The sequence below is a fragment of the Equus quagga genome, chromosome 14, assembly GCF_021613505.1.
Source record: "Equus quagga isolate Etosha38 chromosome 14, UCLA_HA_Equagga_1.0, whole genome shotgun sequence".
Classification (NCBI taxonomy): Eukaryota; Metazoa; Chordata; class Mammalia; order Perissodactyla; family Equidae; genus Equus; species Equus quagga.
The window spans coordinates 65,988,546-66,015,538 of record NC_060280.1 but is presented as its reverse complement, the minus strand read 5'-3'; the positions used below and the strand labels follow the sequence as shown (position 1 = coordinate 66,015,538).

Sequence of the window (26,993 nt, the reverse complement as noted above, 5' to 3'; positions counted from 1 at the left end):
GTGGAGAGTAGATGAGTTGGGAGTGGAGAGTAGATGAGTTGGGAGTGAAGAGTAGATGATTTGGGGATGGGTAGCCTGGTAAAGCAGCTGTTCTTTTTCTCTGGCAATAATGACCTTGAGGGTCCAGGAGCTGCTCGGGAATGGGGGCAAGTGGACACTGGGTGCTCAGCTTGGCTCCTTGGGATTCCATGGGAGGGGGCTTCCCCTTATAGCTCTGGCAAAGTCACTGTTATCCCAACCACAGCTGCCTCTGCTTCTTAACTGGGACAAACTCCCTGTAAACAGATGGCACAGGGACCAGGAGCTGTACGCCTCAACAGATTGAGAGCCTCTCCTGAGGGCAAATGGGCAGAGGGAGAGGGTGCGTCCTGCCAGGAGGGGAAGTGCATATCACAGCTGTTGGCCAATACACTGGCCTGGCCTGTGGCCACGGGGGAGAAGGATTAGACTTGTCCCATTCCGCCCCAAGGCAAAACATTAGGACTGGCGGGCAGAGACAGATATTGATCTGATGGAAGTCAGAGCTGTGCAGAGGGTTGAGTGTCTCTGAAGTAATGAGATCCCCATCCAGGAAGGTATTCAAGCGTAGCTTGGGAGTGTTGTCAAGAAGATTCACATATCAGGGTCACATATCAGGGCATACTTTTAGATGTCTTCTAAGTCCCTGACAATGGCCCTCTTCACTCCTCATTTTAGGATTCAAAAGATAGAAGTGGGATTAACTCTTGCTTGCCTGAAGGTAAATATGACACACTCAGAGGCACATCCCTGTCGCTCTGCCTTCTTCCTCAGTCACGCTCTTCTCTAGGCTGTCTCTGTGCCCCTGTATGCCTTTACCCAGTTTCTCAATGGCGGGGAGAGGGGACGTGGTGAGTCCCTATTCACGGTGAGAAATAGGCTGGGAAAGGGGGGGAATTTGGAGCTAGGCACCTTTGGGGAACTTCTTTCCAAAGATCAGGTCAAGTCTAATTTGTGTCCTTGGCTCTGCAGCCAGGACAAAGCTGCCCCATCCTTCCAGTCGAGACTGTAGATAAAAAGTGACAGTCCTCTCGGCCTTCCCCTCCCTTTGACCTTTGCCAAAGTCTTCAACCTCCCCATCGCTTCCCCATAGCACACTCACATGGTGTGGGCTCTCCAGCGGAGCTGACGCTGTCACTGTCGGAAGGGCCCTGAGGATGGGTTCACATCCAGCCCTTGGATACGGGAGCTGGGGTGGGGGAGTGAGAGTTGGCTAGACAAATAACAACAGGCACCATTTATTGAGCACCTACTCTGTGCCTGGTACTGAGTGAAGCACTCTGTGTATCTCAGCTGACTTAATCCCCAGGACAACTCTGGAACACGCATTCTTTTCTCACTTTTACAGATGAGGAGACCAAGCTTCTCCTATACTAAGTATGTGTGCACACAAGGTGACAGAGCTGGAAAATAGCAGAGAACTCAGACCAGGGCGGTGTGACACCAAAGCCATCACATCACCCTGGGAGAAAGGGCAGTGGCCTGGCTGGCCTCTTGCAGCTCACAGACTTAGGGGTGGGTGGGGGAAGCGATCTGGAACCAACCTCAGAATGACCGTGGACAGCGAGGCAGAGGTAAAGTGTTAGGAAGCAGAGGGGAAGCCTTCTCAGTAGGCCCCTAACATCCCACCACTACATGGCCTGGCCCTTGACCCCACAGTCATATGCACACAGCTCTGGGCTCTGCTGGCCACCTTCTCCTCTCTTGGCTTCTGAAAACCTGTAAAACCTCTTTACCTGCTGGCCAGTTGTCTCCTTGTCCCCACCCCCCCTTCTCGGTCTGTGTCACACTCCACCCTCTCTAAGTTACTCTTCACTCCAGGAAGACTCTCCTCTGCTCCGTGCTTCCCCCCTTCCTCTCGGCCTCTCCCTCTCTCCCCCACCTTCCTCCCCTGCCATATCTCCTCTCCTGCTCCACATCTTCCCTCTGCCCTCACTTTGCAGGATCCACTGCTTCTTGGGGACCAGAAGACGGGACCAGTACATTTGGAGAGTCCTGCCTGGCACTCCACGCCATTTTATGCTTCTGGTTTGGTCAGTCTGTCTCAGTGCCCAGTTCAGGGGCAGGCCCAGGTCTAGGGTTCCAGGACATCTGGCGACTCAGCTGACAAAGTCATGCCAGGGACAGTCAGGCTGCAATGAATGAGAAATCTTGCCAATGCCTACAGCCCCCAGCCCTCCTGAGCCCCCATTCTCCCTTGATGGGAGGGCAGGGGGGCATGGTAACCCGTGAAGCAGAGGTAAACACAGCTCTGGGGTGCTGGGTAGGGTGGCTGAGACCCTGCCCTGGGGCTTCATACCCCACCACAATGTGGCCCAGAATAAAGATATGCCCAGGACTCACCCCATCTCTGAGCCGCAGTGAGGGAAGCAGGCGCCTGCTCCTGAAAGTGGGCACATGTCCCTCTCCAACTTGGGACCGTCCGATGAGCATCTCCCCGGTCAGGATATTTCAGCTCCCTCCTTCCTCTGCCCTCCTCCTCCCAATGAGCTCATCTGTCTGGGGCTCCCCACCCCCTTTGCCTGAAAGGATGTTCAGACAGAACCTGGCAGAAAACAGAAAAGAGGAAGGGAGGGATAGAGGGGGTGGCTGCCTACCTGCCTGAGCCCAGAGCCCTTAGCAAGTGAAGAAGGGTGAGGAAGGCTCAGGAAGAGTTTATCTTTACTCTGACTTGCTGATGCTGATGCGAGGTGGGCTGGGGAGCAGCGGGCAAGGTGGCCAGTACCAGTTCTTTGCTGGACTGCTAAGCGGTGTGCCTGCGGTTGGTTTGGTGCATGCTGTCTTGTTAACCCCCTCAGCACCTGCCAAACTTCCGTGGATGCTGAGACTGTGGCTGGGGGCCAGTGGGCACTCTGAGCTGCAGGGAAGGAATGGTGGGTAGGGACAGGCAGGGAACAGACCTAACCACTAGAAGGAGGCTCCCGAAAGTTTGTCCAGGTAGCAGCATCCACCCAACCCCAACCCGAGAGGCAGAAGGATTTGGGGGCATTTAACTTTAAGTTAATGCGTGCAGAGAATCTGGGTGCCTGCAGTTCCACTGTCCTGAGGTTGGGGCCCAGTTTATAAGCAAAGGGGAGCTCAGGGAAGGTGGAGAGGGGAAGCAGCCCCTGGTGTTGGTCCAAGGGCCACGGGAATAGGAGCTGTGAGGTGGGGGCACGGGGGGCTCCCTGCAGAGCTCCTTGTTCTCTGCCTCTAAGAGCAGAGTCAGCGCACTGCAGAGCAGAGCTGAGCGAGCTCTGTTACCTGCAATGCCCGGACAGGAGCCGTGAGGGCTTATGGGGGAGGGGGGGAGAGTGAGGGGGCAGGCAAGGGCAGTAGGGGAGCCAGAGGGGGAGGAGGCTCCCCGCCAGGCTCCTGTTACTTAAGAGGAACTCCTCTCAAAATAGCTCCGGAGACCTCATCGGAGCTCTGCCTTTCCCTTCCTCCCCTGCTGGGGTCTTGGCCGGCTTTCTGAGAACTGACAGGGGATGGAATCTTCCATCTACCTGCCCTGGTAGAAGGTGGGACTGCCCCAGGGGTGAGTGTCTTCTGGGGTAAGAGCATCTCCCAGAGGCAGGGAGCTGTAGCTCTGCCCTCATTACTGCCTGGGCTACTTCTCCCCACCACACTCTGACCCTCCATCCCTGCTCTCCCTCCTAGCTCCAATCTAGCTCCCTGGAGGGCAGGAACTGAGGGGGTCGCCTGGTCTCAGAGAGGACAGTTGCACTAACTGCTTCAAAGAACCTATGTGAAACACACCCCCCCCCCCCCCCCCCCCCCCCCCCCACCAAGGAAACAATCTCTTTCCTCTTAAATCTAGGCCCTATCTCCCCCCCACCCCGAGAATGAACAGCTCCCTGACAGCATATCAGCGTGGTGGGCCCAGTCCCTCTCTCCCTCCCTGAAAACGTACGCTTCACAGTATTTCTGAGCCAGGCCGCCCAAGACCTGAGTGTGTACTACCCCAGCACCAAGAATCAAGCCTGTTGGGTCACAACTGGGGGCTGTGTCCAAGCCGCCATCCTGCCCACAAGGGACTTCCAGCAGAAGGAGGGAAAGGAGCCAGGGCGCCAGCCCATTTCTTCCCATCCCCACCCGGAGACCGGGGGCTCTCGACCTGGGTGAGGGGGCTGGATCAAGGAGGGCTCCTCAAAGAGATGGTCCTCAAAAGGCAAGAGAGAAGGAACTGTGCTCTTCTGCTGCCCTCTCCCCTGGCACCCTCAGGAGGATACTCTGAGATCAATCGATGGACGGGGCTTTTGAGAATTTTTGAGGAAAGTGCTCTAAAAATGTAAAAATCCTCTAGCCACTAATGCATTTCTCAAGCACTTTTTCTGCCCGGCTGTGGAGCCCGCCTGATGTTCTTTAGAGGAAAGCCGGGGGTGTGCAGGGAGGGAAGCAAATAATGGGGGAGGTTCTAATCCTGGCTCTAAGAGTCACTTTCTCTGCGACTTTGGGCCACACTGTCTACCTCTCTGGGTCTGTTTCTTCATCTGTGAGGTGTACGGGTTTCCCAAGGACCCTTCTGGCTCTAAGAATTGGTGAGCAGGGAGGCAGCAGGAAAGGTGGAGGGCATGGAGGAAACTGGCACCTTTTCCTGACCCCAGGATCTAAAGATATCCAGGAGCTTTGTCCCCTCCCCTCCCCCTTCTCTGGGTAGGGGTCACTTTCCTTCCCTTTGGCTCACCTCCTGTCTCACCTCAGCCTCCCGCTCTGAGAAACATGACCCCTGCTGTAAAAATAAAGTGGGCAGCAGGGCAGGACGCCTGGCCCTCTTGATCTCGTATCGGGGACCTGCTGAGGAAGGAGAGGGTGAGCATGCGGATCTGGGGATGGGAAGAGGCTCAGCCTTGTTGGGATGCAGACCTCCCAGAGAATGTAAGAGCTACAGCGCACCCCGTGCTTACCCTCCGCCCAGCACCTGCTCAGCTCTTTTACAGGCAATAGTATCTCCTTCTGCCAGGTCCACTTCTGATGTTTGCTAGGCCCAGGGCAAGTGTACAAAGGGAAATTACACATATATGTCTAAATGCAAGTTATAAATCAAGATAACGAAATGTTAAATTTACCTATTTCCTCTGCCTTTGATTAATGTTCCTTGGTCTTAATATTAAGATGAGGCCCCAGAACCATTCCTTGGTCCTCTTCCCTGGTCCTGCAGGGACAGGGCTCTCATGCACACCTGGGGACGTTCCACCTGCACGTCAGGTTCCCTCCACTTCCCACGCCCTGCAAACAGCTGCCCGGCCTCTGCGGCACATGGCTCCTGAGAGGATGGATGTGGGGAAGAGCCTGCTCAGAGCGGAGTCATTTGAGCAGGGAATTCCAGGGGCCCGGAGACCCAGGCTATGGTCTCGAAGGGGTGCATGGACCACTCTCCTTCCTGTCCCAGGAACCCCTTTCCCAGTGATGGCCAGAGAAGGGCCAGAGTGAGGCCCTCTAAACCCAGAAGCCCAGGGCCGAGGCCCCTGCTGTCCGGGTCTAAGGGTGGCATTGCACTTAACAATCCCACGGGGCAAATGTCATGACTTTCACCATCTTACAGACAAGGCTTCTGCGGAAGATTGTGTAACTTGCTCAAGGTCATACTGCAATAAATGCTCGAGCTAGGATTTGACTGCCCAGCGCCTAACTTCAGAGCTGCTATATCACTGTTCCAGCTACACGGAGGAAAGGCAGCGAGCCTCTCTGTGGGGAAAACTAACAGATGTCATTCAGCATTTCCCATACTACCTCAAGGGGCGTGATCCCTCTGAAGCCCACCAGGGACCCCAGGTTAAGAAAGTGGGTGGTGGGGGGCCATTGGTGGGGCTGTAGCAGGGGTCAGGCCCAGAAGTGGGAGCAGTTTCCAAGCATGAACCTGTCTCCAGACGTGGAAGAACAGCGGTCAGGAACGCAGACAGGATCTGTGGCTGAGGGAGGGGGCTTGGACGGTTGGGAAGGGGTGCTGAGGAGGACATCAGACGTTAGCTACCGAACTACCCCAAAGAGTACGGCTCATTTTTACCTAAGACTGTCTGGAAGAAGGTTTGCTTGTCAGCAGTCTCACCTCAGCCCTCTGCTCTGGCTGTGACCCCCAAGCTGGGAGGCCTGCCCTGGGCTCCTCCACCCCCACCCCAAAGGGCAGGCCGAGGGAGTCCTCGCGGTTCTGAAGGAGACAGGAACCTCTCGGAGGAGGGTGGAAGGGAGGAGTCTGAGGGGGGCGGCCTAGGTGGGAAAAAGGAGAAGTAGGGGTGACGCGGGAGGGTGAAGTGGGGCGCGGAGCGGTAGCGTCTGGCCTGATTACCTAACCCGGAGCATCAGGATTTCCGAGGAGTCTGTGGAGGAGTGGGAGAGGTTGGTGGGCGGTGGGCGGTGGGCGGGGACAGTTTGCTGTTGGAAGCTGTGTTGCCGGAGCCCTGCGCAGCGGGGGCGAAGGTGGCGCACGCGGGGCTCCGAGGCTGCACGTGCGGGGTCCGCGCGGCCGCAGGGGGCCCACCTGCACACGCCCACCGGCTGCTGCAGTGCCCGCTGCGGACATTCGAGCGGTCCCTTCGCGATCTCCGGAGAAGAAGCCGCTACCCTACCCGTGTTCCCCTAAGCAGAACAACACAGCCATCCGACACCCGGAAAGCTCCACCTCTACTACCCGCGAAACTATCCTGCTAATTGGCAGCTTGGCGCCTGGGACGATGCGGGCGGCTGCGGGCGGCCCTGCAGTGCCAAGCCGCAGCAGCCCAGCCGGAGCTGGAGAGGGCGTGGGGGGCCTGGCCTTCTCCCGGGGCTCCCGGACCACGAGGAGGGGCGCCGGGCAGAGTGTGTAGCGGGCCGGGGCGCCCTGGGCTCCGCGGCGGCCACCGCCCCTCCTGCGGCTGGAGCGCTTCCAGAGCAGAGGCGCAGCGTCGCTCGCCTCTGCGCTCGCTCAGCGGTCCTCCTGCTCCTCCAGCTCCTCCTCCTCGTGCTCCTCCTTCCCCTCCCGTTGCCCTCGGCAGCCGCTCCCGCAGCCGGCTCCTCCTCTCCCCCCTCCCCCTCCTCTCGCTCTCTCCCCGCTAACTTTCCCGAGCCCCGACCGGCGGCGCAGAGCTCCCCGGCAGCTTCGGGGCCCACCGCAGACCGCGGGCTGCAAGCGCGCCTGTGCCCTGTATCCCAGCCCCGCGCCCCTGGCGCGTTCCGGAGAGAAAGCAACGATGCCCGGGTCTGGGGACCGAGGCGCAGCCTGGGCGAGATGGCTGGGCACTGGGCTTTTGGGTAAGGCAGACCCAGCTTGGTCTCTTCTCCAGCCTCTTCCCTGCCCCCCTCCTTCTCTCAGAGGAGGGGACACTTAGAAAAGCAGTGACTTGGAGGGGTGGACTTTGGAGTGCGGCACGGAATGAACACCGCTGCCACCGGCTTCTTGCCAGATGCACGGCTCGGACGCCTATGCTTCCTGGGGACCGTGAGCGTCCCGCGCCCCAGCGGCCGGCCTGCCTTGCGATTAGTTCCTTGCTGTCTGTGGCGCCTTCAGCTGCAGAGCTTCAGGCTTTTGGAGCTGCATCTTGGGGTTGCAGCGCAGGTCTCCCGAGTACAGAGGTTTAGCGGTGCTGGAGGAGGGTGTCGGTGCAGGGGATGCCAGCTGGGTTGCACGTGTGGTTGTTGGGATGGTGGTTTCTACCCCTGCCCAGAGCTGTTTGTGGCTTGGATGCTTGTTGCCCGGGCATTGGGCATGCACCAACGGGGGGGCGGGGGGGCCCTCCCTTCTGGCCCCTTTTCTGTTTGGCTCCTCTGCCGTCTACCTCCTCCAGTGCCCACTGCCTTCCCTGCCGCTCCACACTAAGGACTGGAAGGGACTTGGAGGATGTGCAAGCCCCTTTTAGGAAGGATCTTGTCTCTCTTCTTACAAAGAGATTCCATAGGGAGGACCTGTTTAACCTGCTCCTGGCGCTTCAATTTTGGGATGAATGTGAAGACTGAGGAGACACATCCAGAGGACACAGAGGGAGCAGAGTGTTAATATCTATTAATATGCACACGATCATTTTGAGTGTCAAACTCCAAGAGATTTGGGAATGATATTTATTGGTCCAGAATGTAATCTCATAAATCGTAGCTGGATTTCAATGTAAGCTGACTCCATCGCTGGCACCTGCACCTCTTCCTGTTTATATTTGTCAGATTTGGCTTTTGGCAACTCCCCTCACTGGGTTAGGCACACGATGTAGGCATTTGTGCTGAAAACAGGGAGACAGAAGCCTTTAGGGGCAGTAGCTGGAGTTTCTGCAAGTGGAAACCGTATGCAGACCTGTCCTGTTGGCGCCTGGTGGTGGAGGGGGACACAGTATTCCTTTCGCTCCGGAGTCACTGATTTAATTACGTCCCTACAGCTGGATAGAAGACACTGGTGTTTTCTCTTGTACTTTTGGACAGATGTAGGCTGGCTTCACAGTGACCCTAATGAAGTGGGCCTCTGTGAGGCCTGAGGCTCCTCTTCATGGGGTGGGCACAGCTCCCCCTCATCCCGTCTCTAATCAGCCCAGATTCCCAAAGTGACCAGGCAGTGGTAAGGGGTCACTGGGGAATTCAAACTCATGCAGTCATTACACTAGCTCACTTACTGGCACCTTTGACTTCCCTTCCTCCTGCTGCCTGGTTGGGTGGTGGGTTGCCAGTGTCTGGGCTGTTAGAATATTCATAGACCCTCTTCTGTGGGAAACCACACTATACACCACGTGTATGTGTGTGTGTGGGGGGGAATTGCAGGCAGAGTCTTGGTCCTTTCCTCCAGGTGGAAGTCCCCACTGCCTCCAAGAACCGTCAGCTGGGTAGACCAGGAAGGGGCAGGGGCCCATTGGAGCAGGTTTGCATGAATCCTGAGCTACTCTGGGGGCCCAGGAGAGAACAGAGAAATTTGTAGATGGGAGACGAGCAGGCCCTGGAACTGGCCCCATCTGCTCTGCCCCTTGCCCCTCTGGTCTGCAGAGGGAATATGACCAGGATCTCCCATTGGACCTTGCCCAGGCAGCCACGGCTGAGCCCTCACAGTGGCATTACTCTGAGCCTGGGACACAGAAGCCATCCTTGCTCTCAGTCCAGTAGGGGAGGTACGGAGAACAACTGGACAGCCAACTGGAGATGCCCCCCAGCAGCATCAGAGCTGGCAGAAACTTTGGATACCATAGCACAGAGCTCCCCTAAGGATGGGGAAACCATGTCCAGAGAAAGGAGGTGACTTGCCCAAGGGTGCAAGGCCAATTGAGGGTCAAGTGGGACAGAATCTAGATCTCTTGAGCTCGTCACTCCAACTTGCCTCCCAGTTAACCAAAGTCTGGTGATGGGGAAGGTCAGTAGGGATTGTGCTGATGGGCTGAAGAAAGAGTGAGGCTCTGGGGCCTGCGCATGGAAGGGTAGAGGCTTGGGGGTGGGCACAGCTGTTGTTCTCACAACTGTGGGGACTGGGTACAGAGCAGTAAGTTCCAGGAGCCTCTACCCCTCCAGCCCCCTCTCCGCAGGGCAAACTCAGTTTCACCGACTGAGATGAAGTGATTTTTGAAAACCCGACAAGACACCGTTGTCTGAAATTGAGAAGCAGTTTCCAGGTCTGTAGTATTGTAACTGAGGTTCTGTGGGCGCAAGGCCTTCCTCAGCATGCAACTGGTAATGTGTGTCTGTCCTGCCCACCCCTTGCTTGTTTCCTGATTTGCTTAATTGCTGTGATCTGTGTTTAATTATCACTTGTGAGGGCTTTATGTCGCACAACCCTCCTGCCCTTGGTATGTGTTTATTAAGGGCTTGTTTAATGAGACCGTAATTAAGGAGAGGGTGCTTATCACACTCAGAGGAAGGAAAAGGAAAGAGTAAGTAAGGAGTTCCTGGCGAAGAGGATGGGAAAGGAGGAATGAAGGGAGACCCCAGGTTGGGATCGGGAACTGGTGATTAGATCTGTTTTGGAGATGCGGGCCTGTGGGGTATCCCAAAGCCCTTACGCTGGCCAGCTCCTGGTGGCATCAGCCTGATAGGAGGACCCTGGGCACAGATTCTCCCTCCTTGCCCTGTTGCTGAGGGTGGAGGAATCTCTACATAAGCCGTGGACTGGCCCTGCCAACACACCCATTCTGTGGCCTGCAAGAGGAGGGAGGGCACGCTGCTTGGACTTGTTTGCAAGCTGGTTTTGCTGAGCATCCAGTGCTGTCTCAGGGGGCTGCTTCTATCTTGGCAAAGCTCCTGGGGGTGGGCAGGAAGCCGGCAGGTTGCCTAGGGAGAGGGAGCTGAAATCTTTCCCTTGTCTCTTGGCCCAGGGGCCCTGCCTCCCGTAGCCCCAGGGCCTGCACCCCAGGAGGGGTCTTGTGCTGTTGGCCTCAGCCCGCTTTCTCCCTCCCAGCTCTAACTTTGAACCTGTCTGACCCCCTTCGCACCAGAGTGTATCAGCTTCCCTACTGAAGTCAGCCGTGTTTCCGCCTGCCATGCCAGGCAAGCCGCTGGAGCTAAACTTAGAGTAGGCACCACCTGCCCCTCTTTCCTCCCTTCACCTCAGGTGGGTGGGACTGACCCTGGGATGTGGGAAAAGGTGGCAGAACGTTTCCGCCTTGGCATTTGCCTTGGAATGGCTGGTGGCCCTAAGAGGCCTGCTGGTGTGAATGTTTAAGAAAAACATTTGCATGTACCAAATACTTTTTTACTTTAACAGAACTCAGGAGTCCTGGTCAATCCTTAGACAAAACCACAGCACCCCGATGAGGATGGGGGGCGCCAAAGACTTCAGGGCATGGCAAAGAAAGTGGCTGCTTTGACAGTGGCTAAATGGGGCTTAGGATTGAATGCCACAGGGTTGTGAAACAGAGGACTTGTTCATCAGTCCCATGATGCCAGAAAGGGGTCCCCAATCCCAAATGCACACGTGCGCACCCTGAAATTCTAAAGTTTGGGACAAAGCAAAGAAAGTCCTTCATTACTCCAGGGAAATAGCCCCAGGAAAATACTTACCTCCAAGAGGTGGTGCAGGGTGAAAGGATAAAGCAATGAGTGAGTGGTCTGGAGGTCTTCTTGGCTGACACTGGTCGTTAAGCTAGGGGTACACTGGCTACATCTGTACCTGTGATGGGGGCCAGCTCTGTCCCCCTCCCTCCTTTCTTTTCTTTCTTTCTTTTTTGCTTGAGGAAGATTGTCACTGAGCTAACATCTGTGCCAGTATTCCTTTATTTTGTATGTGGGATGCTGCCACAGCATGGCTTGATGAGTGGTATGTAGGTCCGCGCCCAGGATCCGAACCCATGAACCCCGGGCCACTGAAGTGGAGGGCGTGAACTTAAGCCCTACAACACCCAGCTAGGTGCCCCTCCCCCTCGTTTAAACACTATCCTCCTCTACCTGCAGGGTGCCCAGGTCAGAGGGACGGACTCACTGAAGCCCCTCCTGTGTTTCATAAGCTTATGTTTTGGCTTTATTCCAAGCTCAGGAGGTGGGAAAGAGCCATCCCTGGTTTGGGGATGTGCACACTGGATGTGGTACCTCTGACCTTCTCAAGGTCAGCAGGCAGAGTGGGGCCTGCCTTGTGCCTGCTGAGCAGTACCCTGGCTTGGCCATCCTGCTGCAGCACCCCTTCAGGGGGCCTCTAGTGGATCTATACCTGCCCTTCCCCCTCCTGTCTCCCAGCCCAGGCTCACAGGTGAGAGGGCACATGAGGCAGGTCCCTGGGAGGCAAGCCTCCCAGACATAGCCGGCAGGACTTCTGACCGTTGGGAGGGTGTGCAGTGGAGAGGCCAGGCTTGCCCATCCTCTCTAATGCCTCAACTCAGGCAGGGCTCTCGACTTCTTCATGGAAACGTCTCTGCCTTTCCTTTGTGCCCTCCAGGCTAGGGCGGGAAGGGCAATGCTTCACCCGGGGAGTCTGGGAGCCCTGGGTGCGTTAGAGTTAGCTCATCCACATGGGCGCACACCAGTCAGGCAGAAATGTGCACTGTCAGGAACCAGACCCTAAAGAAATAGTTTTCTCCTCTGTTCTGGATGCTTCTTTTGCTCTTTTTTCCTTCTATTTAAAGCAGTCAAAGAGATTTCACTTTTGATGTTTATCTTTGGTGCTCTTGGATATCCCATTCTGGCTGAGGTAGGGTGGGCAACCTGGCCCCTGACTTGCATTCCCCCCATCTTTCCCAGGATCCCAGTTCCTGGGCAGAGGTGAGCACCGGAGGCTGGAGCTGTGGTGCTCCTTGGAGCACGTGCTCAGGCCCTGAGGGAGCCCTGTAGCTATCAGGAAGCTGCCTTCTCCTGAGAGCTTTCCTGTCTCAGCTCCACACTCTGTTTCTTGGTTTGTGGGAGCCAAGCGGGGTAAGAAGCCAGAGTTGGGGTCTCCCACCAGATGCCCATCTTCTAGGCTAGAGGGTGGAATCTCGAGTCTGGCTTTGTCCTTGGACCTCTTGGGGAAGGTGGGGAGGTGGCGGTGGGGTGTGGGTGGGGATGGAGGGGCAGAGGTAAAAAGAAAACAGGAGCGCTAAGGAGAGCCAGCCCTGACAGTATTCTCTTGGAAAGGCTCCTGCACGGAGTGGTGAAAAGCCAGCCTGCATCTGAATACTGCTTATGTCACTCACCAGTTGTGTGGCCTTGAGCAAGTTAATCTCTCTGAGCCTGTTTCTTCATTTTGTATATTGGGGATAAAAATAATAACTACATCATAGATTATTAGGAGGATTAAATGAGACAGTGCATGTAAAATGCCTGTCCTATCTTATAGAAAGTGCCCAGTCCCAGATTCACCATTTATTATGAGGCCCTAAGTTACTTAACTTCTCTGATCCTCAATTTCATCATCTGTAAAATGAGAAAAACTATACCTACCTTTTGGCATTCTAATAAAAGTTGGAGTTAATATGTATAAATCCTCTAGCACAGTGGTTCTCAAAGGGTCCTCCCAGACCGCAGCATTCCCTGGGAACTTCTTAGAAATGCAAATTTTCAGGCTCCACTCAAGACCTATTGAATCAGAAATGCCAGAGGTGGGGCCCAGCAGGCTGTAATTGCCCTCCAGGGGATTCTGACGCCCTCTCAAGTCTGAAAGCCAATGCTCTGGAACAATTCCTGGCACAACAGAGCTGATCAAAGAGGGGGGGCTAATTGAAATAACCTCTCAGCACTAATGGGAACTCTGGTGGGCAAACCCTGCTATTTCTGGATGTAAGGGAGGATTTTCTTGCTTTGGGGTTTGGGATGCTAGAAATGGCTCTTGTTGAACTAAGGCAAGTCATCTTATCTCTCTATGCTCAGTCGTCTCATCTATAACAGGGAGCCACTATAGTAACATCCTTCCCAGTATGGGTGTGAGGATTAAGTGTGCCTGGCACGTGGTAAAGTCTCGATAGGTATCAGCGTGATGGACAGTGGCAGGGGTCATGATTTGGCTCCTGGATCACGGGCTGCTAATTTCGAGGTGAGAGCCCTCCACTTTGCCTTCAGAAAAGAAAGGGACAGGAAGAAGCTAAGGGGAGCCCTGAGAGCAGACGCAGGGCTGCCAGCTCTCCTTGGTGCTCCTTCTCTGTCATTTGAAAAGCATTGCTCAGGTGGCACCGTGCATCATCTCATGTGGGCAAAGCATCTCATGTGACGCACCATGAGGGAATCAAGTTCGACAATAGAGGTCCTTCCTTGAGAGTGATGATGGGAGAAAGAGGAAGGTTGGCGACCTTTAAAACAGAGACTGACCCTGGCTGTCTTGGGAACAGGAACAGTTCTGGGAACAGCCTGCAGAGCTCGGAGTTGACTGGGCTGAGAGGGGCTCGCAACAGCCAGCTGCTAGACCCACACAGCTCAGCCACGTCTCCTCCCATTTTGGGTCTTGGTTGTACTGTCTCCAAAATACATTGGTCTGGGTCCTTTAGCGCTGACATTCTGGGAATGCTGGGCTGGAGGCCCACGTAGTTGTGAGAAGCTGCAGTCTGGGAAGAGATGCCAGGGAGACCTTGGGACAGGAGCTAGTGCAGCTGGGTGGCTGCTCTCAATGGCCCACTAGCCCTTGAGTGAGATCCCAGTTCCGATTTTAACTACCTTGAGAAGCTGTGCGACTTTGGCCAAGGCGCTTTGCTCTTCTGAGCTTCATTTTCCCCGCTGCACAATGTGATTAATAATACCCACCTTACAGCTACGAGGTCAGAATGAAACAAGATTACCCACCTGCAGCGCTTGGCAAGCCTCCAGGGCCCAGGGAAGGGTCGTCATTCTCAGGATCACTGGGAACCTCAGCAGGCCCCCCCGCTGAGTCCTCACCCAGGGTAACTCTGCGTGCCCCTTTCACCTAGCGGCCAGGAGAGCTAGGCGACTAATTCTGGTCCCCTCCTCCCCACGACCTTGAGTACAGTGGGGTTTCCTCAAGGACTTTCTAGGACAGGAGGAGGGCCGGGTCCCCTTCCAACGACTCATGAGACGGGTCCCAGAGGCCATGAGTGGAAGCTCAAGGTTTCCACTTGCCCAAGCGGAAGGGGGGTATTGATGTACTGGGGAGCAGTGCGGAGGCGGGGGGAAGGGGAATCTCTGGGGACTTTCCCGGGACAAGGGGCCGGGGTGGCGCTGCAGGGTGCCGGGGGCAGGGCAGGTTACTCCGGGTCGGGAGAAGACAGCGGGTCCAGGGCCCTCTCCTCGCCACCCCTCCCCCTCTTTGCCTGCACTCGGCTTGTCCGGAATCTGCCTCCCCAGTGTCTTCGGCCCTCTTACTTTCTCTCCCATTACTGCTTTACGCGCTCCGCCCTCGCTGCTGCCCAACGCCAAGACGTGCCCCATTTCCACTCCCAACCCCCACTTTATTCCATCCCGGCCCGTCCGTCTTCTTTCTGGTCTCAGGGACCCGTTCGGTGGCCAGAGGGCGTTGGACTTTGACGGCCAATAAGGTCCAGCCGGAGGCATCCCCCTGCCTCTCCGCCCCTGGGGCCGGGAGGAGCCTCCAGGGCTTGGGGACGCCAGGCCACTGGGCAGTGTCCGGGACTGCGGCTCCCGTTTTCCTCTTCTTCACCTCAGGAGACCCTCTTCCATCAATCACCGCCCCCGCCCCCAATCCTGAAAACGTAACGAAGGGCTAAGCAGCGTCCTAGGGGAAATCCCGCTGCAAATACAAAGAGCCAGTCCTGCACTGGGCGGGGGAACAGGGAAGGGAGGGGGTGGTGGTGGCGCACAGATGGCACTTTCGGGGACTGCGCGCGCAGGTTAGGGGGCGTGCACTCGCGGCACCGCGAGAGCCTCATTTTCTTGGGTTGAGGTGACCCCTGGTGGTCATTTTGAGTGCCACAGGGCTGCTAACTGGCCTAGACTTCGATCCCGCCCAGGCCAACCCGGCAGAAACGGAGAATTACGGCGGGTGGCCTGGGCAGTACCAATTGAAGTAAAGAGAACCATCCTTCCGAAGTTGACACTGAGGGTGACAGAGACCTCCTTGCCTGGCCAAGCCACTCCGCCCTGCCCGACAGTCCCCCTCCCGAGCTCCAGCCTGGAGGTTCCGGTGGGTTTTATTAAGGGAGGTGGCACTCCTTACACAGGTCTCTTCCTGCTCCCGGTGTCCTTGTCGCTGGAGGTGTCTGTGGGAAAGGCCACCACCATCTACGCCGTCAACGGCACGGAGATCCTGCTGCCCTGCACCTTCTCGAGCTGCTTTGGCTTCTATGACCTCCACTTCTGGTGGACCTACAACAACAGCGACACATCCAGGACTGTACGTAGTAGGGGAGGGCCAGCGCAGCTCAGACCCTCCCCCCTTCCCTGTTGCTCGCTCCTGCCTCTATCCCAGACTCTGGTCCCTTCTGGACTGACTCCACTGTGGGGGGCTGGTCCCCGGAACCCACCTTTTTCCTTTTCTCTGGGTAATCTTTCCAGAGTCTGTCTAGAAGGATCTAAGAGGGAGGGCTGCTTAAATCGTGTTGCTAGAATTTGGAGTTTGTTGGAATTCTTGGTTAGCATCCTCTGTATGGTCTGAAGAAATACCTGAAACTTGCATTGCTTGTGTAAAAATTAATAATTTAATTTAAAAACTAAGAGAGAGAAAGGCCTTTGGAAGGCTTGGAGAGAGGGAATGAGGAGAGTCCAAATGGGAGAAGCACTGGGGAACTGGACTTGGAAAGAAGGGAGAGGAAGCTAGAGAAGAGAAAGAGATGTGCTGGAGCGTCGGCAGGACTGTGGGCTGGGGTGGGGAGGGTCAACCAACAGGTGTTTACTGAGTAGCCGCTCTGCATTCTGATAGAGGACCCGGGACGAGCCTAGGGAAGCCACGAGAGACCAACCCTGGATATGATTAAATGGGAACTCATTGGGTGCTGATAGCGCTGTGGGATTGATCCAGGTCTCGACAGAAGGTCAGAATTCAGATGACAGGGGACACAGAGTCAGCAAAAGCTCAGGGTGAGTGACAGAGGGAAACGAGCGTGGTGTTTGCAGGAGTCATTAGGTAAAGGGCTTTTATGAAGAAAGTGGTAAGAGCTGTGCTCCATTCCAGGGAGGCCTTAATGAAGGAAAAGGGGTTTAGCCTGGAGCAAGCCAAATTCAGGTTAGACCGGCAGAGGCATGGATACTGGAAGGAAACTGAGGGGGAGGCAGGCCTCTGACTGCAGGCTCTTCCTGGACCTGGACCTGGACCTGGGCAGGGCAGGCACCAAGGAGCAGGCTGGAGTGGTGTCTTGACCCTTGAGGGCCCTAATTCTTTCTCGGCCACCTCCTCTCCCGTCTCTCCCTCCCAGATTCTAGACGGGATTGTGAAGAATGAGAAGTCTGACCCCAAGGTGAAGTTCAAAGATGATGAGCGCATCTCTCTGGAGGGCTCCATCAAGGAGAAGGTGAACAACATTTCCATTTTGCTGAGGAACGTGGATTTCAGCGACACAGGCAAATACACCTGTTTCGTGAAGAACCCCAAGGAGAATCATGCAGGTCACAACGCCACCATCTTCCTCCAAGTCGTTGATAAACGTATGCATTTGGGGCCGGGGTTAGGGCAGTGGAGTGGGAAGGACCGGGGGGTACAATTCAGTGTTACAGGGAAAGGACACAATGGACCACGTTGGTGTTTTCTTTCACTTTACACTTTCAAGAGCAACTGGAGTTATATCTGGAAGCTCGAAGAACTTAGTGTGAGTACTTCTGCCACTGTATACTTGGGCGATACACTTAGCTCCTCTGAGCCTCGTTTTCCTCAGCTGTGAAATGGGGATATGGCTGCATTCTCCTAGGGTCATTGTGAGAGTTAGAGAAGCTAAATGGAATGTTCTGCGACTGATAAAGCTCTCTCTGTATGTGATGATTATGATTACTCTTGTGTGTTCTGTTAGCAAAAGTTGATTGAATGCTAGATATTGAACCCAAAAGTGCTATGAATGATTCACAGTGTTCTTCCTTGAGGAATTTATGGTTCAGGGTGGGACAGAAGACAGACAAACAGATAAGAGAAATAGAGGCAGAGTCTGTGGAGGCACAGGCAGCAGAGAGTGATAAGAATGCCCTCTCCCCTCCGGAGCTTGCAGTCTGGGGGGAGTCCAGTCTGACCTGGGTGGACCAGCTCAACGGTGACGGTGAGGGAGCATGTGATGAGGAGCCAGGTGGCCACACGGCCCCAGGCACTGGAGGCCGCTAGAGAAGGGGCTGGAGGAGTTAGCCCGGGCTTCGTGGAGGGGAGCCTGGAGGGCTAGTGAGGCACAGAAGCAGAGAAAAAGGAAGGGGAGCCTCAGGATCCTGATCATGCTGCATTTCCTGTGTGCCTGGGGGTTCATGGCTCTCCTGGATGACGTGGAATGCCTGGAGAGGGAGCTGCCCACGAGTTCATCGTTGGCTGTGCCAAGGGCAGAGCCAGAGGCCATCCAGGCAGCTTGTTCTGAGCCCGAGTCATGAGTCTAGTCTGCCTAGGGTGTCACCTCGTCCTCTCTCCAGATGTCAGCCCGCTTTGTGCTCGGCTTTTTCAGGGGGGAAGAGAAGGGGAAGGGAGCTAACATTTATGGGGCATTTCTGGGTGCCAGGCACTGGGGTAGGGGCTCTCACTGACCTTTGCTCCTTTGGGTCTCATACATTCTTTTGAAGTGGATGTGTTTTCCATTTTTGGAGATTCAGGCATCCATCTATGCAACAAATTTTAATTGAGCACCTGCTATGTGGCAGCCATTGTTCTAGGTGTAGAGGATACAGTGTGGACGAGATAGACAGATTCCTGCCCTTATGGAGATTTCCTTCTAGTCGGTATATAGCAAGCAAAATAGAGAAGAAAATTATATTATATAAGAGAACATGGTTATTGGGCTGGAGAAAAAGTGAAATGGGGAAGGAAAGATGAGGTGCTAGCAGGGTCACTAGAAGGTCTCGCTGGAAAAGGTGACATAAAGCGAGGACAGTTGAAGGAGGTGAGAAAGGAAGCTATGAAGATTCTTTGGGAAAATAGTCCAGGCAGAGGGAATAGCAAGTGCAAAGGCCCTGAGGTAGATGTTTGAAGAACAACAAGGAGGCCAGTGTGGCTGGAGCAGGGAGAGCAGTAAGAGATGAGTCAGATTAAGCCAGATCGTGTGGGACCTTGTAAGCACCAGTGAGGTGGAGCCACTGAAGGGCTCTGAGCCAAAATGTTAATGCTGGCACAGGCTCACACTGGCTGCTGAGCCAAGAATAGATGATGGGGTGAGGCGACCAGTTAGGAGGCTGCTACAAACATCCAGGGAAGAGATGTCTTGGGCCAGGTGAGGAGAGGTCAGATTCTGAGATTTTTTGAAGTTAAGGCCATCAGGATTCTCAGGTGGATTGGATATGGGATTTGAGAAAAAGAGAAGAGTCAAGGATGCCTCCAAGGATTTTGGTCACAGCAACTGGAAGGGTGGAGTTTTCTCAACAGAGATGGAGACTGTGGATGGAGCAGGTTTGTGAAGTCAGGAGTCAGTTTTGAGAGGAGGAAACCGAGGCTGGAAGGGTTCAATGATCCGCTCAGTGTTCCCAGCTCGTTAGTGACCACTGGAATCCTGTAGTTAAAATCCAGGCTATCTGACTCCGAAGTCTTCCTGCCCCATAAGAGCTATCATGGGAGAGTCTTGCTTTCGTCTGCACGGGCAAAGGAGACCTAGAAAGAGGCAATGACATTCTCACATGGCAACTTGGGGGCCAAGTCAAGACTCAGACATGGGTGCTGTGGGCCCCGAGTCTGAATTGTTCCAGGACTTGTGTATGTGTCTGTGGAAGGGTATGTATGGGGAGGGGAGAGGGGAGAGGGGTCCCTTGTGTGGTGTCTTAGCCTGGTGGACGCTGTGTTCCAACTTCTCCTGCTTCCTGCTGCAAGGCCTGGGGAGGGCGGGGGCGGGGGGACATACCCCAGATGCTGGGGTTAGACGCTGTGCGGCCCTTGGACTGCCACGGTGCTCAGCTCCAGGTGACTCCTGCTCCCCTTGTCCACCCCCTTCTCTCCCTGCTTCTGACACGCAGTGGAAGAAGTGGACAACACAGTGACACTCATCATCCTGGCTGTCGTGGGCGGGGTCATTGGGCTCCTCATCTTCATCATGCTGGTCAAGAAGTTCATCGCTTTCGTCCTCAAGAAGACTCAGGAGAAGAAGTGAGTTGACTCCATAGCACGCTCCTGTCCTCCTACCAGCCCGCTACTCCGTCTCATCTCGTGGGTGTTCCCAGCGTCCTCTCGTTCCACCATCATCTACCCCCATCAGCCTCATCCTTCCATCTGTCTCCTCATCCCACCCTCCCTTCCTATTCCTACCACTCTCTTTCTTATCCCTGCGGTTCTCCTCCTCATTTCCCAGCCCCTCTCCTAGTCTCGCTCCCCCTGCCCCATCCTGCCAGTGGGTGTGTACTGAGCACGTTGGCTTCCCTGACTACGTAAATACACTTGCTCTTCCTCATCCTGCTGTCCTCCTGCCCATCCCATTAGCCTCTCTTTCCATTTGCGTCACCTCAGTCTAAAGTCCTACCGAAGGATTTAGGAAGCCTTTTTTTTTTTTCCTGGAATCAAAGAAAATATAAGATTCCATGTAAAGAGACTCTAAAATAGAAAGACCCTTCCGGGGAGATGTGAGCCTCTTATTGTGAAATTCTGAAAATTCAAATAGAGGAGATGAAGACAATCTAAAAAGGCTGATACGTTCTCGCAGGAAGCCCTAGGATAAATTCAGGTATGAAAATAGACATCTATGAGGGGATGGGGAGGGCAGACGGGGGAGGCACCGAGGGTGCAACCCAGCCCCAGAGTTGCCAGAACACGCAGGATCCAAAGCAGCGGGGGGTGCATGTTGCAAACCAGAGCAGGGAGAAGGCGTTTGCAGGTGGTGTTCTTGGACAGGAAGATGAGAAGAGGCAGGCGGCCGTCGGAGCGGAGAGGGTGAGGCCATGGGAGGTGCTGCTCTCTCTGTTTGTGTCATTCCGCTGCGTGGAGAAGTGGGACTTAGGCTGGAAAGGGCAGAAGTTACACTGGGAAGAGGAGACGGAAGCTGAAGGCAGGGAGGGGATGTTCGGGGGTGGAGAACGGGGATCTGACCCCAGGCCCTGGCTGAGATGGAGAGTTCTTGGGTGGTCTCCCTGCATCATGGCCGGTGGCTGTGAGGGTTTTGGAGATCTTGAGAGGGGCCAGGAGCATGGAGCAGGGCCAGATTCTGCATTCGATCACCAATCTTACTATTGATGGTAAGCAAGATTGGAGAACAAATTATTCAACATCTGGTTTAAAAGCGCTTAGAAAAGAAAACAGGGATCCTTGGGAGCCAGCATGGGTTCATCGAAGACAAGGCAGGCGGGAGGTTTTTCTGCTAGGGTGCTGGTGGATCAGGAGATTGCTATAGATACTAACACTTCCCGTCCCTCGTCGAATGCCTACCATGTGTCAGGGACACCACTAGGCATTTGTATACAATATTCATAATTTTTATTTTATAATTGTGCAAAGTGGGGCTCAGAGTGGTTAAGCGACTTGCCCAAGGCCACACAGCTAGCAAGTGATAGAGCTGGAATTTGAACCCTGACTTGTCTGGCTTCAAAGCTTAAACCATTGCCACCATATCCTACTGATTCATGGGGTATATCTAGAATTCATCCACTACTTATTTTATTCGGTGGCTATTTTTGTGGTACTGTGTGCAAAGCACTGTGTCAGGTGTTGTTGGAAATTCTGGAAGGAATGACATTCTGCCCTTAAGTAAAAAAGACAGGACACGTACACAAATAAATGTACTATAAGGTAGAGGGGATCGGTGCCAGCAAAGAGGTAGGAGAGAATGCTGCAGGGGTTCAGAAGAGGGCGCACTTCTAGGGAGGGTTTCTGGCCATGGGATGTTTGTGGCAGGCTTTGAAAGATGGATGTAATTTAAGCCCTGGGGAGGGTGAAGAACAGGGCGTTCCAGGTGAGATAACCACCGAGAGCAAGGCAGAGAGTTGGGAAGTGGGCATGTGTCTGGAGAATGGGGCGTCTTGGTTGTTGAGAGTCTGGGGGTGTGGTAGGGAGGAAGGGGAGGAAAAGCCTGCAGACGGGGTTGGGGACAGAGGCTTGGTGACCTGGGAGTCCAGGCTGAGCTTGGCTTGCTTCTGACTACAGGGGAGCTGGCGAGGGCTTGCTGCGCCTGGTACGATCAGAGTGCTTCGGGAGAGAGGGTCTGGCCTTGGTGGGCACAGGGACTGGGTGAGGAGAGACAGGAGGTGGGAGACAGACCCCTCAGAGGGGTCCTTTGAGCAGCGAGGAAAGCCTGCATTAACAGCAGAGATGGGGCCGCCTCCTGAGAGGAAGGGGGGTGTTGGACAGCATCCCGCCATCTATTCTGGGCTTTTACATGCGGGCCTGCTTCTCTCTGTCTGGAACGTCTCCTCCCTCTTTTCCTGCTCATCTTTCTTGGTCTCAGCTTAAAGGACACTTTCAAAGAGCCTCCCCTGACCCCTAGAAGAAGCCTTCCTAGGTTGGGTCCCTCCGTAGTACACCCCCCACCCTGTCGCTTACCACCTTTTGTTGGAATCACCTGTTTAATGTCACATTCCCTGGAAGGCTGTAAGTTTTCTGAGAGCAGGCACCATGTAAAACTGTGCACGCCTCCAGCCTGACACAGAGCCTGGTACCCAGGAGGTTCTTAGAAAAGAAGTAGCGACTGCATGAGAGTAAGTTAGGCGGACAGCAATCGGCTGGGTGGACTATACCTTCGATATAGACAGGTAGGTAGACAGACAGATAAACCCATCTGAACAGACATCTTTAGGGGTATGCCACAGGGCTCTGCATGTTCATTGTTATTATAAAGATTTGACCTACACAAGGGATGATGTACTTATCAAATTTCCAGGAGCCTAGTGACTATGTTGGAGAACAAAATTGGGATTAGGAGGATCTTGATAGGCTGTGGCTAGGGATTAAATCCTGCAAGATGAAATTGATGAGGACAAAATGTTAAGTCCTTCCCGAAGGCCTCCAACCTGGCTGCGCGAGCCCAGGGTGAGGCTCAGATGTACTTGAGCAACAGCAGCTGGTGAAAAAGACTTGGAAGATTTCGTGAGCAGGAGACTGGGAGTGATGCTGCAGTCTGCTCTTCCCTGGACAGCTCTGTGCCGCCCGGGCACTGCCGATGGGGTGGGCTGTACTTAAACTGGAGCCTCTCCGGCTTGGGGCAGTCAGAGTGGTGATGCTCCCGGGGGATGTCTTCCGTCTAACCATCTCTCCTGCCTGCTGCCTTCTGACCCCTCCCACCACCCTGCCCACCCCTGCCGCCCTCGGTGCCAAAGCCTCTGCCGGCTCTGCTCCTTCCATGCTCGTTCTTTTGCGTGGGTCACAGTGAGCTCAGGGAGGAAGGGCCTGCTGGGGTCCCGGGGGAGGAGCTCTTTGCCCTCTGCATACTGCCCGCTGACCTGGACCCTTCCCCGTGGGTTCCACAGTCTGGGAAACTCTGGTCTGGCTTCCCTTCAGTGCTGACCCCTGGTACCCTTGCCTTCCGCTCTGTTGAGACGGCTAGGTGATGGCTGGCCTTACTGAGAACTTTCTATGGGCCAGGCACTGTTCTCGGTGCTCACTGACTCCTCACGGCAATCCCACCAAGAGGGTGTCATTGTTACATCCATTTTATAGATGAAGAAACTGAGGCACAGAGGTTAGGTGCCTTCGCTCTACGGAAGGCCTGGGAGGGGACCCAGGGCTGGGCGCAGGGACCATGGCTCCCATCCACCATTTATTCACTGCTCCTGTTCCTCCTCTCACTGGGGCCCCCTTTCTCCTCTCTCCCTCCAGGAAGGAGTGCCTTGTGAGTTCCTCAGGGAACGACAATACAGAGAATGGGTTGCCTGGCTCCAAGGCAGAAGAGAAACCGCCAACAAAGGTGTGAGCCCCCGCTGGGGGCCGAGCAGCCGCCGGGAGCTTCACTTTCTGAGGATGAAACTGATGCTTGAGCCATGTCCGTGAACCCACGTGCCTGAGACATCCGCTGCTTGGCTCAACTGTAGTCTTTCCGGGCGGGGAGCAACTGGGGTCCTGCCCAGCCTGCCCCACTCCCTCCCCAGCCGGGGCTCCCCAGGGATGAGGGCTGGCCAGGGGAGGGGGCCTGTGGAAGGTTCAGGAGAGGCAAGGAGGGGCCGGGTGGTGTGGAGGGCCGGTCCCCCGACACCTGGTGGAAGGGTCTTCTTCGGTCTCCCCACCATGGATGAGCAATGCCTTGGTTTTCCTCCAGCTTTCTCTTCAAGAGAGACTTGGGGGACCCGTGAGGGCTCCCCCAATAGCTGGACACTCTGTGTATAGAACTGGCCCTTTTGATGGTGGGCATGGCCGAGAGGACCCTGCACAGGATCCGGGGCTGGGAGGCTGCTGTGGGGGGCCTACAGTGAGAGGCTTTGATTGACACCTGACCCCCCCACATCCCTCTCATGAGGAGCTTCCCTTTCTCCCCCACCGCAGGGTGCCTGCCTCGGTCCCACATCCCTTGTACCCACCCCTGCTGCTCCGTCTCTGAATCCCCCCAACTAGAGCTGGCCCGGTGATTTTGGGAGGTCCCCGCCCACCTACCCTGCTCCTCCTAACCCTGGGCTCCTGAGGGGCTCATCAAGGGCCTTCCTGGAGCAGGGGGGCGCTACCCACGCCTTTCCTAGTTTTTCCTTGGGGAATCAGGACTGCAGCGGTGGATGAGCCAGTGTCCTGGGCCTCTTGGCCACTGGAATGCCGACCCTACCCCTGTCAATGTTGACCGCCCCCTTTCCTCGGCATGGCAGGACCATCGCCGCTCCTGGGAACCCCCGAGCCTGGCTCTGCCCCACTCCTCTCTCCCTGAAGCAGCAGGTGGCATCATCTTGCTTGAGGGGTTGCACCCTCCAGGCCTTCCTGCCCATTGGCTTGCTCATCCCGTGCCCCTCCATCACGCCTTCTCCCCGGCCCAGGCTGTTCATCTCCGACCCTGGGTCAAGGCTGCCTTCACCTCAGGGATCCTCTTGTTTCGGATGAGAGGGCCCCTGGGTTTTCTGGCTGCTTCCTGCTCAGCTCCCACCGCCCCCCCGTCCCGCCCTGGGGTTGGGGAGGAGCAGGGAGAGAGTGCCCACTTTGCTTTTTTGAGCACTGGTTTGCACACCCCTTGTGTGTGGGGCTAGACTGTGCCTTAGCTCCTGCGTCCCAGCTCAGGCCCTCCCACCCTCCCTCCCCTCTCCAGCCCGTACATAACAGCCAACTGGTGTGGCACTGGTGAGGGCTCCCCAGCCGTCCCACCCAGGGTCATGAAGGGGACCAGGGAGCTGGAGTAACGTCACCAGTGGCCCCTTGGCTAGTGACTGAATCTTGGAGATACCTGCCAAGGGCTCCAGTGGGGGTCCCTGACAGGGGAGGTTGTGGTGTTGGAAGGGGGACCTCCTGATGGAAGTCCCATTGTGTTGTCCCTGTGGGGTAGAGGTGGTGAAGTGAGGGATGGCGTGGAGATGTGGTAATGGAGGTCTCTACCATCTGCTCCCACTCTCTCACTCATAGAATTTCCGAGACTCTGTCCTCTGGGACCCTGGGACTGATGGAAGCGGAGTAGCCCCCTTTTCTGGCGGGTATGGGGACTGCCTCAGGAATCTCCCTGCCAAAAAGTAGCAGCAAGCTGCCCCAAGGGTGGGGGTGGGGGACACTGAGGAACAGCAGCACCCGCAGATGCCCATGGTTGGCCCTTGCCCAACCTGATGGACTTGCGGGGTCCCACTCTGATCTGCCTTTGTCCTTCCTGGCCTTCTCCACCCAGAACCCATCCTGGGTTCGGGCTCAGATTTTCCTGGCTTTGGGAGCAGACAGACCAGGGCCACCAGCCATCTGGAAAACTTGTAGCTGCCTTCATGCACAACTGCTTTCTCCTCCCTTCCCAGCTTCACAATTTGAATGGGCAGAGTGTCTTAGGCTCCTCTTACTTGCTTGAGAGGAGGCCCAGGTGTAGAGAGTGAGGGCGAGGACGAGCATCATCCTCTCCACTCCTGGGTCTACTGCTGACTAATGGGCAGGTCGTGCATCTTCTCTGGGCTCAGCTTTTCCCATCTATAAAATGGGTGTAATAATACTTACCTACCTCACAGGGCTGTTGTGAGGCTTGGCAAGTTTTTGTTTAAAAAATCTTTTTGGCTTGGAAAGGGATCTAGGAGGCCAGGTATTATAATTGGAGAGATTGTTCCAAGTCTGTCCTGTCTTCATATTTGTGTCCCATCCCTGTAACACGCACAAACTCACTCACTCTCTCTCTCTCTTCCCACTCCGCCCCCTTTGTCATGTTAGAAACCTTGGCTCTGATGCTTCAAGCTTCTTGTCCATGGCTTTTGTTTGGTGGTTTTCAATGGAGATGCTTGGGACTGTAGGAGAGACACTTTTGGTTGCCCCAATGCTTGGGAGCACGACTGGCGTTTAGAGAGCGGGGACTAAGAATGCTAAACTTAGTCCCCACAGCAAAGAATGTCCAGCCTCAATGCCAGGATTGTGTCCTTGGAGAAACACTGGGATGGATTTGCAATAGAACGTGTATAGCCAAGGCCTTCTTGACCCAAGCAGACCCTCTGTGCATGCAAATCTCCACGGGCGATCTCCAGAGGCTGGTAAGGGTGCTTCCAGGGCTTGCATGCTAGAGAGAGCCATTCACAAAGTTGATCTGGGGAGCCCTGGCTGCATGCAGCTGTGCTGACAGTAAAGTCAGTGAGACCACAGACAAAGTCTTTCCTAGCTCCCCTCCTTGACCTCAAAGTAGGACCTCAGCATTCCAGGCCTTGGGTTTCTCTCCATGTTCAAATTGAGCAGGTGGCACCTATGATGCTAGAGAGGTCTGGGAGAGGGGCCAATGGAGCTCTGACTTTTCACATCTGGCTGGCTGACTGGAGCTGGAGGTGAAGCGAGGGGTGTGAAAGCACGCTCCTGAGATGGTGCCAGGTGAGAGTGTGCACGCGTGCAGTGGGCGTGGGGTGTGTGTGTGGAAATGCACAACTGTGGAGTGAGTGGGCTGTGCATGGAAGGGCAGATGTATGGAGGTGTGTGTAAAGGCTGAGTGTGTCTGCGATGGGGGAGATTCTGCACATTTCAGGAGCCATCTCTCTTGGCCTGAGCTCCACCTGCTGGGGCGCCTGGAGGCTGAGAAAGGAGAAGACACAGAGGGGAAGACCAGCCAGGCTTCTGGGCTCCATAACTCCATGACTCCATCTCACTGTCACTGACAGCTGCCATTGGAGTGGCGGGGGGAGGGAGGCTGAGGAGGAGGGACTTCTGACAAACATCCTAGAGCTTGCTTCACTTTATTCTGTCCCAGGTTGGAGTCTCTGCCCTGCCACCTCCCACCTGATAGGCAGTGCTTTTGACTACCTTCTGCATGGTTTCTTCCTCTGGCTTGGATTACGACAATACCCATAGTCAATTTTCCTGTATAACTATAGATCAAAACGAGGCAGCAATGGGCCTGCAGAGGCCTCGGGTGGGCGGGTACCTCTGGGAGGCACAGATGGGCACGGACCCAGCACTGACTTGTGTTCAAGCACAGAATGGAGGTGATCAGATTGTCTTGCCTTTACAACATGTTTTGCATTATAGAATTTTATTTAGCTTTGCCTTGGATGAAGTAAAAATTATGTTTAATAGAAATGGTTTGGGGTTTCCATTTTTG

At 55.2% G+C, this 26,993-nt stretch overlaps 1 protein-coding gene across 1 annotated transcript; it reads left to right on the top strand.

The window, feature by feature from the left end:
• Positions 1-7,028: 7,028 nt before the first annotated feature.
• SCN4B (sodium voltage-gated channel beta subunit 4) lies at positions 7,029-26,956 on the top strand. Its single transcript, XM_046684491.1, has 5 exons — positions 7,029-7,224; positions 15,462-15,634; positions 16,653-16,881; positions 19,360-19,489; positions 23,141-26,956. The coding sequence occupies exons 1-5, from the start codon at positions 7,164-7,166 to the stop codon at positions 23,232-23,234; spliced, it is 687 nt and encodes a 228-aa protein (XP_046540447.1). The 5' UTR covers positions 7,029-7,163; the 3' UTR covers positions 23,235-26,956.
• Positions 26,957-26,993: the final 37 nt, after the last annotated feature.

Bases quoted from the DNA above. Each gene is read 5' to 3' on its own strand.
- SCN4B (XM_046684491.1), top strand. From the start codon at position 7,164: ATGCCCGGGTCTGGGGACCGAGGCGCAGCCTGGGCGAGATGGCTGGGC. The intron at 7,225-15,461 runs GTAAGGCAGACC...CTCCTTACACAG, and splicing joins GCTGGGCACTGGGCTTTTGG to GTCTCTTCCTGCTCCCGGTG. The intron at 16,882-19,359 runs GTATGCATTTGG...TCTGACACGCAG, and splicing joins CCTCCAAGTCGTTGATAAAC to TGGAAGAAGTGGACAACACA.